This window comes from Rhyacophila brunnea, unplaced genomic scaffold (assembly GCF_057557595.1).
Source record: "Rhyacophila brunnea isolate RB1 unplaced genomic scaffold, BYU_Rbru_1.0 scaffold_12, whole genome shotgun sequence".
Classification (NCBI taxonomy): Eukaryota; Metazoa; Arthropoda; class Insecta; order Trichoptera; family Rhyacophilidae; genus Rhyacophila; species Rhyacophila brunnea.
The window spans coordinates 31,842,714-31,859,592 of NW_028232774.1; the positions used below are offsets into that span (position 1 = coordinate 31,842,714).

Consider the following 16,879-nt stretch of genomic DNA (forward strand, 5'->3'; position numbering starts at 1 on the left):
TTTTTATGCACCCATCAATTACTTGCGTGGTTGCAGCCATGACCTATTTTGGGTGAAGGCTGTTTCCTCATATCAGGCTCACCAGGCACCAATAGTGAGGGCTGTGCGGCTGGTCAATGCACTCCCTAGAGATGTAGACATTTTTAGGGATGCATTATGTATTTTGTTTTTAGAATTCTATTTTATTGTTTAATATGTATTTTTTTTTGAATTACATATTGTTTTTTTTTTATATCTTTCACTATGAAATTATTTTTTCTTTATAATGTACTTTTTATTCTAAATATCATGTTGTGAACGTCTTGAATTAATAATTTGTTATGTGCTCAATGTGTCTTTATACTATAATAATAATAATAAATAAATAAATGTCGACATTATTTTACTGATACGTACAGACGGTAATTCCCTAAAGGATACTTCTAATTTTATTATTGACTATTTTACTATGATCTATGATATCTTCCTATACAGAGTACCGGATGTGCAATGGCTTCGATAGTGAGTCCGAAGAACACCTTCCACCGATTCCTGTCCAGGAAGGAGGTCCGGGGAGTCCGTACGACAACGTCAGGTCCATGCAGCCACCTCCTCAGCAAAGACAGTCTACCAGGGCGGTCTGGGAGAGAAGAGATACGGAATCGGATGGACGAAGGGTGTCGGGGACTTCGGCAATATCCATGTAAGAAGAAGGTCCATAGTGTCGAGGTTGCTAAGCAAAATGGTGATAATGAGTGATTTGTAGATTGATTATTCCGTGACAAATGTACAACTATATTTTCGTTTTTTTTTTAAATATGTCGAAACAAATAAAATTGTTTTAATTTCTCTTATAAAATTGTAAATTATCACTTACTTACGCCCTTTTATCTTAGCAATTTCGTTGAATTATTTTTATTGTATTTTCTTACTTTTGAATGAATATTGATAATAGAGGACTGATTAGAATCAAGAATATACCACTGCTGTCGAGTAGATCAATCCTCGTTTTTCTTCTTGCGTAGGTAGTCATTTGAAATCATATTATCAGAGAAAAATACCCAATACAATCTTAAAACGTGATGTAATATTTAAATACCTAATATCGAATACTCATAAAATCTGGGAGCCAGTCTATTCTATGTCCAAAAAGAACATTTTCGGAACTACGTAATTTAATTTTTTTCAAGCCTACAATGTTAATGTAGTATATTATGGCATGGCATATTGCTTTAAGTGTTTCGAGTTTCTGTTGTGAATACACTCACATGATGAATTGGCCTTGAAAATCTGATAATGCAGGTATAAATTTAATTCATTTTCTGCTGTAACATCGGACATGAGACGCGCTGGCTCTGAGATTGATATAGTATTCATTAGTCTTCCTCTTCTGGATTTTAAACTACAGTTTTTAATCTGCTTACCTGACACAACATAATAAGTATGTTTATAAGTTTTGTCAAGAAGTCGGCAATTAGCAAAGTCGCCCGAGCGAGTCTTCAACACCCCTCCCCTCCCCCAACGAGTTTCCCAAAGCCCTTTGACACTTGGCCGTTTAATGTTTCCGCCGGGAGATCAAACTGAGGACGTGCATACTTGTCTCCCGGTTGTCTGGTAGGTGCTTGGCCGTGCGGTGGGACAGTGTCTCAGCACCTAAGGGGTTAGGAATGCATTGCGTTAACACTTCCCTGTAGCTTGTGGCAAATGTACTTTTAAATAGTAAATAATATAATATATTGTAAATATGCATGAATTATTTAAGATTACGAAATTAATAAATGGATAAGTAGGTAAATGCTTAAATCGAGTGATTATTTTAAAATTCTGAATTTGATAATTGCATTTAAAAAAAATACTGCTACATACACAAATTTAATACTAGGTAGTATTTCTAGTTTTATATATATTATCTATGATATTATATTTGCAATACCGAGATTTCGGAGTTGGTATTCCCAACATCTTCTGAGGGCAATATTTGTTATAATATAAATCTCATGTTGTGTACGTCTTGAATTTAGATTTGTAATGTCCGCAATGTTTTGTTTTCTCAAATAAATAAACAATGCCTATAATAGGTACTCAAGAATAAAAAAATTCTCTCCGTAAAAATACTCATATAAATATTTACACGATTATCGTAATTTTCAGCGTGTTTTATATACACATTGTTTTTTTCCAATCCCGCAACACAGAAAAATTCACTCATTTTCACCTTCAATGATTCATTTTTAATAATATCAGTTTAATGTCTATAATATTATTGTTATAAAAACATATAATTACTAATCCAAAGAATATAATATAATATGTAATATATGTGCCCATATTATGTTCTTTTTAACACTACAATATGCCATAAAGCGCAATAGCAGTAATGTAGTGAAACATTAGTACGGTCTAAACATATAAATACCCGTGCTTTGTGAAAACCACATAAATATATTGTGACCTAATCGGGAATCGAACCCAGTGCCATCGGATAAAGGGTAAGAACCCAGTACTCTACGCACTGGAGGAAAGAAAGGCAATGATATTTTAAACAAAAAAAAAACAAAGTTATTATTCTATTGAAATAACTGACTTTATAAAAAATGTAATTTTCTCATAAATTCTAATATGTATATTAATTATATCACAATATTTTCGCATATAGAGACTTATTGAGTAGGTAGCTGGATTTCTTTATGATACATCGTACATATATCGATTTCAATAACATGTTATTTAAGATCATAAAAATCACACGAAAATAAATTCCTTGCATTTTAAATCCCGGAATTTCGGGATTACAAATGGAGCGGGGGATCCCGACATTTAATATTTTTTTATAATATCACGTCCTTCCCACAAAGTAACTTTAAAAATGCCACCAATAAAACGATTGCAGAAAAAAATTAATCATAAATAATAACTTATGTATGTGCTATCGGAAATTTATTTGATATCTGTTCAGTGTTGTTGTTAACTATGAAGTATTCATTGTAAATGTTGCTTATTTGATATTCTAGTCAAATTTTATATTTATATAGATATTGATAATTGAAGACCTTCAGGTAAATTATCTAAAATATTTTTTCTAAATGAATATTCATAATATCTACATATTATTTATTTTCCTTAAAAAGTATTCATTTTATTTAAAATATCCTATTAGTGAAAACATAAAAAGCCGCATACCTATGCATACTCTCCTATATACATTTCTGCATCGGCCCTCATTGGGTTGAAAACTTTTCATGAAAACACCTAACCCTTAAAACCTTTAACCCGCTGAGGCGCAAAGCAGAGTTAAATAAAGATCATCATTTTAATCGCGTGGCTTGAAAGTCTCGAGCCATGTTTTTGTGTTCCGCATGTGATTTTTCTCTCATTAAAGATGACACCTTATGCAAAACGATTCATGGACAAAGTGTGTCGTCTTTCTTTGATCTTGGTTTTTTAATTTGCATAGTATGAACATTTTTTTCCAGTTCCTTGGTTTTGGTTTTAGATGATTTCTTGATTTAAACATACCTAAATGTTGCTTGCTTACTTACTAGTAACAAATGACAAGGTAGGTGTCACTGGTAATGACGATTAATTTTATATTCTTAATTCAAACTTCTTCAAACAAGAATAAATTGCAATAAAATTAATCAATTGAAATTGCAACAACGTGTTTATATAGGTATTTATATAGGTATATATTTTTACGTATCAGTGTTTGCTTGGCGCCAGGACTAAAAATTAATAATGACTTTGGTAATAATTTGAATACATCGATTTCTCAAAATCATTTAAAGATTCATTTATTACATGGCCATGTCAAATTTAATTGATGATTTTATTAAATTTAAAAAGACATTTGCGTATCTCCACAAAAAAATTAAATTATAACGCATCTCATTAAAATTAATTGGTTTTAGTTTTTTTTATGACATACGTATGCTTCAAAATACGTTAATATGTTATTTAAATTATTATGCCTCCATTCTATTTATTGCTGGTAAAATGCCTGCAGCAACTTTATGCCTACCTACTTAATTATTGTACATTTATTATATACTTTTTTTAATAATTCCAATTGAGACATTGAATTCAAAAGTATTAAATTTCAAATGTTTTTTCTTTCATTATTTGCGACAAAATTACTGTGAATAAACATTAAACTAATTAACTTAACAACTATTTAAAATACATTCTTTAAACATATCGGGAAATAATTTATTAGGTTTCTACAAAAAAAAAAACATAGAATCCGATTTCTGGTTAGAATCCCATTAATTTTTAACCAAATATAATCATACTTCATGGTTTAACCTTTAACCTAATATGTCAACTTAACTATAATACATATTTTAATAGCTTCGGATTTCTAAATTATCACATGGGGAAGAATTACCTACCGCAATATTAAACATCTAATTAAAAAGTCAAAATTAGATATAATTTAGTTTTTTAATATCTTTTCCATTATATTAATTATTACTTCTTAATCTCTCACTGTAATTACAATCATTATAAAATGCATAGCAACCCAATAATGTATAGAATTAAGCCCTCCCCACTGTCCCCAGTTCCTTGGGTATACATGGAAACATTCCATTAAATCTCAAGTATTCGTTAGGTACTAATATTAATTGCTTGGTATTGATGTGGTTTGTCATTTTTCAATATCCCTTTAATATCAATATTTTCAGGGAATCGGATGCAGGTCCCAATTCTACTCTAACAATGGGATCGACTGCTCTGTCAGTTGTCAAACACCCACCCTCCTATTATATGTTTTCGCTTGCTTCCAGTTGCTTTGGTCTTAAGAAAAGGTCCACATCGGTGTCGGAAGTTAGTTCCTCATCCATAGGCTATTACAAAACCCAGCAATCAAAATACACAAAACAAAATAATAACCCGAGCCTGGACTCGAATTTATCAACATTGCGTATTGGCAAAAGTAAATTCTTTAGAAGAAGAAAAATTAAATCAAACGAAGAACTTGAGAATTGGTTAACTAATTCGCGAATGGCAAACAATAAACCAACTGAAAGTACTCAAATTGAATGTAAATCGAATATAATAGTATCTTCTTTGACTAATATACCAGAAGTGCCAGAAGCGGTGGAATATAATAGTGATGACTCCAACGCTTCATTTAAATCTGTTTCCAATTCAATTTATGCAGATTCCATGTTCGTCGGCGACCCAGTAAAGATATCTTCGGATTATGTTTCACAAGGTGAGCTAACTCGATTACCGTTTGAAGAAGATTTCAGTAATATGGATGATAAAAATCTGCCACCTTCACTTAGTGAAGCGTATAACAGAGATTCTGGTATATTTAAGTCGCTTAGCTTAAAATTTGACGAAATTCATAAGACTTACATTGATGACAGTAGTCCTTATAGAAAATACGTAACCATGGATTCTTATATGCAAGATGCAGATCACGCTGATCAAAAAATGACAAAAATCGATAAAAGCCAATCTTGTCTCGATAAGAATGTTGCAAAACATCATCTCAGATATTCCCATTCAAACAGAACTCTTAGAAATTGGAGTCAAGATCAGTTGGAATTCAAAAATAATCCTAACTATTCCGAAATGGGTTTTCGTTCAAGTAAGCATACTAATCCAAAAAATTCTCTATACTACGCGTTGTTGGATTTCGGCAATCACGATGCTTCGAAAGCTAAAACTAAAAAGCAGCTAGAAGCAGTCAATAACGATTACGAACCGTATGAATTCACCACTGCCAATAACAATGATGAAAATTACAAGACAGAAACTGAGAGTGATTTTGAGAAAATTGAACTTAGACATGAAGATTCTGCAACGCTTTTTAGACCGATTCAAATATGCCGCAAAAGCAGTACTGTTTTTGTTCCATTGGATGTTCTACCATCTGGTGTAAAGCCTGATACTATTAATAATGAACCTGTTATAAAGCCTAGAGAGTTAACAAAAAGCCACGAAAAAATTTCGCATAAAACAAATTCCTCTTCATCGGAAGAATCTTTAGAAAACCTTCTGGTTTCCAGAGAAAACCTTCAAATGCCTCGGAAACCTATAGCTCCTCTGCGCAAAGTCAAGCCAGTCAAACAGTGTTCTACTACTGATGGAAAATTAGTATCACAAAGAAGTTCTATTGAATCTGAAGATAATGGAGGGTTTACAAAATCTTGGAGAAGACGTTTTACAACAGATCCTCCAGATTATTTGAATGAAAATTTATCCCAGCAGCCGAAAGATAAGGCCAGCTCTAAAACATCATCAACAATCGCAGTTGGTGGGGTATCAGATAGATCAAGTATTCTTTCTAAGTTGAGTGCATCATATTTCGATCCCTCCACAGATTCAGCTACTTCCGATCTCAGTATGGAGAATTCTTATCTGCCAATGAGTGGATATTTAAAAGTATTGCCGAAAGCGAACGAAACTCATATAAAAAACATACCAAATCCTTCTCAGCGAAAGACTAATATAGCAACAGAAGAAGTGATTTATGGGAACATGGAATTTGTCGAACAAAGAAGTTTCTTAAAAAATCAATTAACACAACAAATTCTGCCGACAAGCTTATCATACCATGTGAGGGGAACAGAAAATTGCATTTACAAGGACCGAGAATGCCCAGACAATATGTATGCACTCAACACTCAGTCGATAAATAATTTAGACGTTCAACCATTTTTTAAAAGTCCGACGCGGACTTTTCTTATGCCACAATCCAAAAAATGCTACTGCAAACCGCCACCGAAGACAGTTCCTGAAAAAAGCGATACAAATGAACATATTTCAAAAGTAGATGAGATCAAGAGAATAAGTGACATTTCTGATAAATTTGTTTGTTATTGTGAAGATGTTTCCTGTGACTCCCATTATACGAAAGTACCCCCATTATCAAATTTGTTTGTTTCCTACAATGTGCTTACTCACTCTGTGTCTTTCCCAAATCTGTCTTCTTTTTCTAACGATTATGAAAACCGCTCTTTCTTATCTGATAATTGTTTTGCTTCTAAAAATGCTAACGCTTTTGATGATTCTCGCGAAGTCACTAATAATCTACCGAAGTTCACACATGACAAAAATAATTCAGCTTTCGCTGAAAACGAGTATTGTGACATGACTCCTAAAATCTCCAGCTCGTCTTCCCTGTCCTTCTATTCTGCTACTGATACTTTTGACGGTGATACAGATGTACCAATGACGCCAATCATCGACGAGAATTCATCTGCTATTTCATGGCCGAGTCGTAATTCTTCCGAAGTGTTTGTGAACGCTATAATAGACCTTAAAAAGTCTTTCGCGATTCAAAAATCTGATCCAGAGGTTGAGGTTGTGCAATGTCCATTAAATGTTCGTAGTTGTTCTGTGAGTGCGCTTGTAGCTGAGGGTGGCCGGTGGCCTTTGTGTGTTCGCAGCGGATCTGACGGTGGTCACTTTCCCTACTCCAAATCTTCGGCGATGATGATGATGGACGGTAGCTACCATTCCGAAGAGCTGTCGTCCAGTTACCAGAGCCGGCCGAGGGATCCTGACCAGTTGAGCATTTCTTCGACAACTTCCAGTACGGGAGGCCCGAGTCCGAGGGAGAGGCAGCGGAGTGGAACGAACGAGTCGTGCACCAGCGCTGGTGGAAGCTATATCACTATGGGCGCGTCTGGATACCACGCGCACAGCCCTGGATCTAATAGCAAAGTTTCGGTAAGTTCTGAAATACATCATCCGTAATATGCATTCGCCCCAAGAGGGGTCTTATATTATGATAAAATGATTCTTGAGAAATGGATATAGGAGGGGGGGGGGGGCGGTTAGTAGAAAATATGACGTAACACAACAGAATTCAAACTGAAATCGATCGTTTTCGTCGAAATTTTTTTGAATGATTGGAAGGTAGTTAGTTTTTGAGTTTTTTTAGCTTATTTTATATGTAGTTTTTTTTGACAAAGTGTGACGCTTGGTGAAAGGGGGGGGGTGGTAAAAATCGACGGCTCTCGTAGTCCAGTGCGTACGGCACTGCATTCTCATGCGAAGTCTCCGGGTCCGACACGGTAAAGTAACAATACATACATGAATATGATTTTCTCAAAGCATAATAATTGTTGGTCATTGCCATTCGCCTTAACTTAAAGTCATGTAAATTCACTTAAAGCACATTTGAGTGCATGGCGACCTTAGTCTTGGGTAACTGTTCGTGAGACATTCCCAGTCATATAAATAAAAATGATGCTTCACATCCAATCGTAGGGTTCCGTGATATGTCCGATTAAGACCGGGTGTGGTCCAGGGGCTTGTGGTTTGGTGGGGCCATTAACTTCAATGTTGGTTAATGGACCTCATGTCCTGTTGTAGTGTTAAATAAAAGTTAATAATACCAAAAATTGTGTGACGACCCTTTTAAACTATAATTACCACTTGCGCACGCACATTGTTAATCCCATACAAATAATAAGTAACGAGAACCCCCCTTTCAACGCGCATCAGGTGTTCATCTTCGCTTTAAAATAAGACAGCTGCTAAAATTTTCCTGCATACTATCATTCATAATTGTTGTGCTCATCTCAATGATAATATAAACTGTTGAATAATAATGTGACCAATCTTAGGCAAATATCTCGTCCACTTATATTGTCATAGCACATTATGACTATTGCAGGCAATTGGTACTTATCTGTAATCCACCATCCTGTCTTTGACACTATATCGTTGAAAGGACATTATTGTAATACGTCCTGCTAATGACGTATCCTTCCTAAGAATAACTATTCTTTAATTTTCATATACAACATTATTGTTTAGTTACAAGTAGACATTATAAAGAATATTGAGTTAACAGTCCAAATTTGACACGTCGGTGACACGCACAAAAGTCGTTGGGTTTCGAGACATTTTTCTCGCATATGAAACGTCAAATGAATACCTATTAAAAATATTATTCTCTTAAATGATAGAATCTAATATTTTAGATTTTTCGTTTAGTTATCAAATGTTTTTAAGAGCCGTGCCAAGGTTTGCCTCGAAATTTGATTATAGAAGCCGTACCCCAACTTTTTTTTATTAAATTCATTGTAGATAGTACTTACCTACTATTTAATAATTATTTATATATCAATTTTTATTTATTCATTTAAAAATTAAATCCGAATGTGTCCACTATATTATATTCTGCGTTTCTGAAATGATTGCGTAATTGTGCAGTCGGTGTAACTTATAGTAAACTTCTAAATAATTGCTAAAAACTTATGTTTACACTTACAGAAAATATTATAGTCAAAGTGATGATAAAATATACGTTTAGTGTAGTTTTAGTACACCAAAAATGATTATTTCAATAGTCACAACGGTTGCCTAAATTCTTGCATTTGCACATTTGCGTCGCGACTAATGAGACACCTTGTGTCTTAATTTTAGTTTTAAAAAAATGCGAATATTCAAGAAATAAGTAGTGGTAACTTTAATTTCTTCCGACGCTAAATTCCATTTCCAAAATATCGTTTTTAAAATTCCCTCTCTAATTCCAACAGGTTAAATTCCCATAATCGTAATGTATCCAATTGAAAGATGTCGAATTTCAAAAACTCATCGCTACTTTCCCGCGCTCATTGGCTTCCCGCCAAAACTACTTGTTGACCTCACATTATTTTTGATCACGCTAACTTCACTCATATGCACATGGCAGTAAGGTGTGTTTTCCTGTAACGTGGCCACGCTTATTCCAGGGTTATTGTGATAGAATTTAGATCTTATTGTATGTTTAAATTAGAGTTGTTTTGCTTTGGCGACGTCTGGATTAAATCATCTATTCCGCGGGCAGTGGTGTCCTCACGCATAATTTTAATATTTTGTATTATTTGGCATTGTATTATTTACGTACATTAGCTAAATTCAAAGTTTCTACTCCTTTCGTGAAGGAAAGAAATTTTGAAATTTAATCTCTAGTTTTCACTGACTTCTATTTTATTTACTAAATATATATATTTTTACGCGGTATGTATTACTAACAACTAAATTGGTACAAAGGCGTATAAATTTTCGCTAAATTCAAGATCGTATACATATTATCACAGAACTGTTCTTGGCGTATGTATTTTAAGCTGTAGTATGTACCTATATATGTATTTTGCTCACATTATAATAGTGGCATAACATCTGTCTTCAAAGTTGCAAGTTGAACGAATGGCTAACAACCATCGTAAAAGGCTTTGAAAATTACCTTCACCATGTGTGAACGCCTGTATTAAACTCAGTTTTGAAGAAAACGTGTCAATTTGCGTTATGCAGTGTTGGTTTGGGAGTGAGTAATATATTTGAAATTAAATGAGACATTCACTCTGTGGAAAATTATTTTACAAACACCATTTTTATTCGATTGCTTTTTTGGATGTAACACTATCGCACTAATCGCAATAATAGTGTTAAAGCGCCTTCCGCCCGAGAGTTCTGGGTTCGATTCCCAGCGAGGACACAATATTTATGTATTTTTCTCAAAGCCTGGGAGTTTGTGATTGTCCAAAATTACTAACAACCACCTTGTACGAAAAAGCAAGGACATGGTTATTAATAATTCTAAAAAAAAAAAGTGTTAAAGCGGACATGGCATGGCTATCGACAAAAAATATCTTATTACTACTGTAAATATGCATAAGTTCAATTTTAACCAAAAGCAGGTCGGAAAATATAGACTGCGGTGGCTGGACTGTATAGAAATAGATGCAGTAATTTTAGAGAATATAGATCAGTGGATGCGACAAAGATCCATAGTATTATATTAAGACAAGTCTATTATTATGATGTTAATTACTATGTTCGATCCCAATCGAAGCATATTGGCCTCCACATTATAGAGGTTGTTTTATCACTTTTACGAGGATGAGTTGTTAGGCGTTTGCCCAACTCATTGAGGTCGTGGATAGATTAAATTCATATCAAAAAATATACTTATACTCTTAGACTATAGATACATCTCTTTTTGACACTGCTTTGTATTTGTGCAAAGACCCCCGCTCAACCCTCTGGGCCGACGTGGGTGTGTTATACATATTATAAGTTTATTGTGTTTAAAAAAATGTTTTATTATTTTAAACCCCCTCGTTGTAACTTATGACATACGCCAGTGCGTTTAGTGAAGATCTGGAGTATAAGCGGCATTCGGGTCGCGTTGTGTTTTAGTGACTTAAAGTCAACAAAACTGTTTTTATGTGGTCTATGGTCAGTTTCTTCTGCGGGAGATCTAAACATGGAGATTCGATTGTAAGTAATATTATAAATTCACAAAATCAGTAGCTTAGCATTGTTTAACACGCGTAGACGCCATGTTTTTTTCCTTATTCGCGATTTTTATCGTTATAATTTCTGCGGCACGCTATTTTCATGCTCGGCCAGACGTCCCATGCTGAGAAAATTCATCCATCTGTCACTTAAATTCACTATTATTGTGTTCATAATATTATTTTCTTTGTGAATTATTATTTAATTCGACCGGTTAACGATAACATGTCATTATTAATTTACAAGTGTCTTCGCTTTGTGACAGATATTTTATACATAATATATTATGTTTTAATACTGAATATAAACAAATAAAGCATATACGTTAAAACTCAAATTTAGAGAGTCTAGTACTGATAATACGATTACCTTGATTAAAAATTAAAAGAACATTTTCGATAACAATATTAAAAGTGAAATAACACTTCAAATTCAATAACAGCTCAAAATTATACGTGGAGTGCTTAATCGTTAAAGCTAGATAGGTATATTTTTTTTTAATATAGGATTTCCAAATATGTACATAAATGTGTTATTAATTACCTAATATTAACTGTTTCTGCATTAGTGATTAATTCAATTATTAATACCTGCAAAATAAGTATTAGTTAACGTGCACTGTCACAAAATGTAAGTCACAATCTTGACAATCTGGAGGTATCTCGACAGCTTTTTTTTACTAGGATCGGTCGTTGGCAATTTTCATAACATATTACGTCCGTTCCGAGGACGAAATTCTTATATTGATTGAAATAAATCAGTTGTCAGTTTTGCGACCCAGTGTCCAATTTTCCTTACGGGGAAAAATACTTTTTTAATTTGCAAAACGAATTTGAATTCAGTTATATTATAAATGTATATATTTGTAATCTCTCTTCGGTGTGCCCCTTCAGTATCGACTTAAGTCTTTGTTACCCGGGATTTTACTCTGCAATTAGGTAGGTACATAATATATTTGGATTCAATCGTTTATCTCGATTAATTCAAGTGAAATTATTGACAGCGATCGCATACAAAACTGTCGTTGCATGCACGTCAGTCAATTATTGTTGGGTTATTGAATTGTACCACCTTTATTACCAGGCGGACAAAGGTTAATTTATATTATTTTTTCATATAATATGTATACAATTTTAAAAAAGTAAACACAAATGTCACTATATACCTACATTTATGACGTGTAAAATAAGCCTCGAGCTCAAGATGTATTTTTCTTTCATTTCTATTTCGGTGTTGACATTGACTGTAAGTTTCAACGTGTTGACGCGTATGATTATTTATCATACATGTTATTCTGATAGATGATATTTCTTATTGTCCACCACACATATAATATTATGTATATTATTGATAATTCAAAAATCCTCAAATACCTGTATCGTGTAACAAGATTTATAGGTGTTAGTATTACCTATTAATCCATCATTCGGCACGTTGTGGCTATCACAGAACGCCATAATAGACAAAAATGCAGCCACCGTATAGGTATACCAGTTGTGACATTTCGTGTAGTCCTTATTTATGTAGGTACGTGGGCAATGTTTTTCCAATTCGCATTCGTATCAGAACGTTTTAAATGCTCATATAGAAATATTTTTATACAGCTTATGAACGGTTTGTTTACAATATTCATTTGTTCACGCAAATGTGTATCTTGATTTGAACTAGATTTTACAACGATAAGTGTTCAAGTTATACGATATAATTTTATTATATCATAGATGTCTAAAATAAAATATATGTGGCGGTGACGTGTATATGTAGGCTGTTAAGATTCGACATAAATAGTGATCACTACACTTTGTCAGGCATAGTTATTTGTTTTCATTGAACTAAGTATTCAATTTGCAGATGGTGCTGGTTAGTTTTTAAAATAATAAGTTACCTTTACAAAGAAAGCCATTTGAAACCGGTATATTCTTACTCTTGATTCAAAACACACATTGGAAAAACAGCATGTGAATTTTCTTCCATCTGCAGAATTTGTCCGTGATTCGCATCTTTGGAAGCAGGCGTTCATTCATCACTCTACTGTTTGCACTATGTGTATATTTTATGAAACACGTTATTATTGTTCCCGCAATGTGACAGCGAATTTGAAATAATACGTAGGTACATAGTGGTTCGTAAAAAGTGTATCTCACACGTGTCCCATCGTCACGGCGTATTTTGGTCCCGTGTGATGCAGAAAATAAGCCAAGTTCAAAGTCGTCAACGAAATTTGTACGCCTGTCTCCTAAATGTGAACGCTGTGCGTCGGCAAAGCTTTTTCCTCAATGAAAAATATAAACGGACTGAAGCTTTTTATGTTTGAAACTAAAGCTGTGCGATTTTTAAAGCTCGGCGCTATCAAACCCACGGATCGGTCAAATATATAGCAGTCGATTTTTCTATCAATGCCACCGCCCGTCATCCCCGCATTGCAGTGTCTGCCAAACTGTGTGCCGCGAAAGAAGCAAAATATTAGGTACAATTTCAACAATTTTTTTTTTTTTTGCTGACAGACAATTGGGAACTGTGGCCTCGTAGAGTTTAGACGCTTCAGACGTAGACAAATTTTGTGAAAAGTGTACAAGATAGCAGAAAATCTCGCTATTTTTATCTATTTTCTTTTTTATTTATTTTGCATAACTTAATTATGAAATATACGAATGGGTCATCAATTTTTTTGCAAGATACGTCTGCACAAATTTGATATAAACAGTGGGAAAAAATCAGTAAATATCCTCGATTAGTACCTACTACAGATGTTAATTCTCTTTTGCCTTTTAGATCGTTTTGTTTTGACACAATTCTTTCTTCAAATCCATTGCATTTTTCTCACTAATAAAATTATTATCTATATAACCTACCTATGTATATATTTTTGGGGTATTTTTTTATGTGCCACGAAACAAATTCCTCTTTCCCAGTGCACCGTCAGGTAAAAAAGTTTGGCAGGGACCGCTATATGTACTGTCTTATCGTACCTACTGTGCACTTTAGTTTTGAGAGATCAACATAATACGGAAGATAAGAATTTCATCTATCAAAGATAGTTCAAAATAATTACAAGATAAAAAGAACTTTTTATATGGAACGTTTTTAAATTTTCTGTTGAATCATGTAAACTTGACTTGACTAGCTTTAACGATCAAAAAAAAATTGTACTTCATATAAATAATACTGAAATGTCATATTGATTTCCATAGTTACGCACGTATATATTAATGATTTAGTTGCTAGGACAATCCGCTTAGCAACCAATAATGGTGTCGAAATAACTTTTCATACAAAACAGAATTAACTGGAAATGAATTCAATTCTACTTAAAGAAGGCTAAAAGTATTAAAAAAAATGCGTTGGAATCGTGTTCTGATATATTCTAAAAGTTTCAAATGTCTAGTTAGTCGGGAAGTTAGGTAAAAATCGATTGCAAGATCTATACCAGACAAAAAACCACCGGACAAATAAGAATATGAGCTAAAAAAAACGTTGTAAAATAACAGTGGCTACAGCTTAATGGGAAGTGTAGACATACTTTCTTGAACGCTTCACTTAAACGATCAAAAAAAATTGTACTTAATAGTAATAATACTGAAATGCAGTGGCGAAGGGTGGAGGTAGGCTGTTAAGATTCACTATAAATAATGCACACTAAACTTTTTTAGTCATATGTATTTGTTTTTATTGAACTAAGACTACAATTTACAGATGGTGTTAGTTAGTTTTTAAAAATCAATTAAACCCGGTCTAAACGAAACCATAATAGTTTTGGTCTAATTTGGGCAATACGACAAAATTGTGCACACTTTTTTATTCATAGTTATTTGTTTTCATTGTATTACAAATACATATTACACATATTGTTGGTTAATTTTTTTAATTCATTAAGCCCTGCCTAAACCAAACTATAATAAATAAAAAATATTATTCTATTTATAAAATATTCAAAGTTATGTATGATTTAATTGCATAATTTTAGATATTTTATAGATAGACATGTATTTTTTGACTATTATCTATTATGGCTTGGTTTCTCAGGGTTTAATTGAATTTTAAAAACTAACCAACACTATCTGTAAATTGTAGTCTTATTTCAATGAAAACAAATATGTATGTGTGAAAAAGTTTAATGTGCACTGTTTATGGCGGATCTTAACAGCCTACCTCCACCCTTCGCCACTGCTGAAATGTCATATTGATTTCCATAGTAACGCACGTATACCTATTAATAATTTAGTTGCTAGGACCATCCGCTTAGCAACCAATAATGGTGTCGAAATAACTTTTCATACAAAACAGAATTAACTGGAAATGAATTCAAACAACGAATTCAAACAAATAAGAATACGAGCTAAGAGTATTAAAAAAGTGCGTTGAAATCATGTTCTGATATATTATATAGTTATAAAATAACAGTGGCAACAGCTTAATGGGAAGTGTAGACATACTTTCTTGAACGCTTCAGTATCGAAGCATATTTGCATCGCTGTTCCCACAGCCAGCATCTTCTGGCATATTATGATGCGAGACCCCGCGTGGATAATTTTTGTAGCTTCGTTTCAGGGTCGACCGCGGCGACTGAATCACTCATTTCACTATCATGCTCCTTTCCATTAAAATCTTGCTGCATGTAGATCGCCCTTGTAGCAGTGTCGCAAGGCAGGAAATCTTATATTTTTGTCATTTACTAATGTCCGTCACCTTTTTTCCTGCAGCCAACACCTCCGAAGAAACCCCCCAGGCGAAACCTGAGCGTCTCACCGACCCACCTGTTACCTGCCGGCGGCGTGGGCGGAGTCGCTTGCGGCGGCTGCGGAGGGTGCGGGGAAGCAGGCACTGGCCCCCACATCTCTTCCTACCTCATGAGGACAGCTCAGACGAGAAGCCAGGACGACCTTGATGACCCTCAGGTGATTAACTTATTGTTTATGAATCAAAGTACCTAACTACCAAACAATAATGTGGGACAGCCGTCAAATCCTTCAGCAGGCAATATCGAATAAGTACTATATTTTTGATCTTCAGTATAAATTTTGAATGAATTATCCCGACATTCAAATATACATGTTATGTAACATTATTCAGATTATTGATGTATACAATAAGTTTTCCAGTAAATTCCTTAATCTGGTCACTCCACCTCATTCGCTTTCACCCTCCCCACTTTATCTAGCACACTATCAGAGGCAATTAATGTTTCGGGGTTTCTTGGATCTCGGTAAACAGTGCAATACGACGTAAACACAGATAATAGTCACTCACTGACGCCCAAGTCTTGCAGTAAACATCAATGCATTGTCCACCTGATACCATCAGGAGTTGTTCCCAACACCCAATCAACAAGGATTTCTCAAACTATTTTATGCCCTACACGCTTCAGAAATAGTTGATTAATTAATGTTCGCACCCCTTAGGTACTAAACGAGGATCACATTTGAAAATAAATAAGTCAAATATTTATTTTTTGACTCACTGATTGAACCATTGTATAAAATCAAAATATCAATAATTGGACAATTAGAAAAAAATGTAAATCGTAAAATGTGTCCCAATTGTGATCATTCAACTCAATTACTTATTTGTCCCAATTGGTTGTAAATGGTGTGAAAATGTGTAACTCTCTTGTTAGGCTATGTAGATATATTCTTAGGTTCTGTCTTGATTGGCA

General features: G+C 33.9%; 1 protein-coding gene across 1 annotated transcript in view; it reads left to right on the forward strand.

The window, feature by feature from the left end:
- Nucleotides 1–16,879, forward strand: part of LOC147078069 (uncharacterized) — a 217,440-nt gene that overhangs the window by 36,911 nt on the left and 163,650 nt on the right. The window contains exons 7-9 of the mRNA XM_085961165.1: nt 475–682; nt 4,662–7,662; nt 15,927–16,121. Coding sequence (XP_085817291.1) covers nt 475–682; nt 4,662–7,662; nt 15,927–16,121 — 3,404 coding nt within the window. The remainder of the gene's footprint in view (nt 1–474; nt 683–4,661; nt 7,663–15,926; nt 16,122–16,879) is intronic.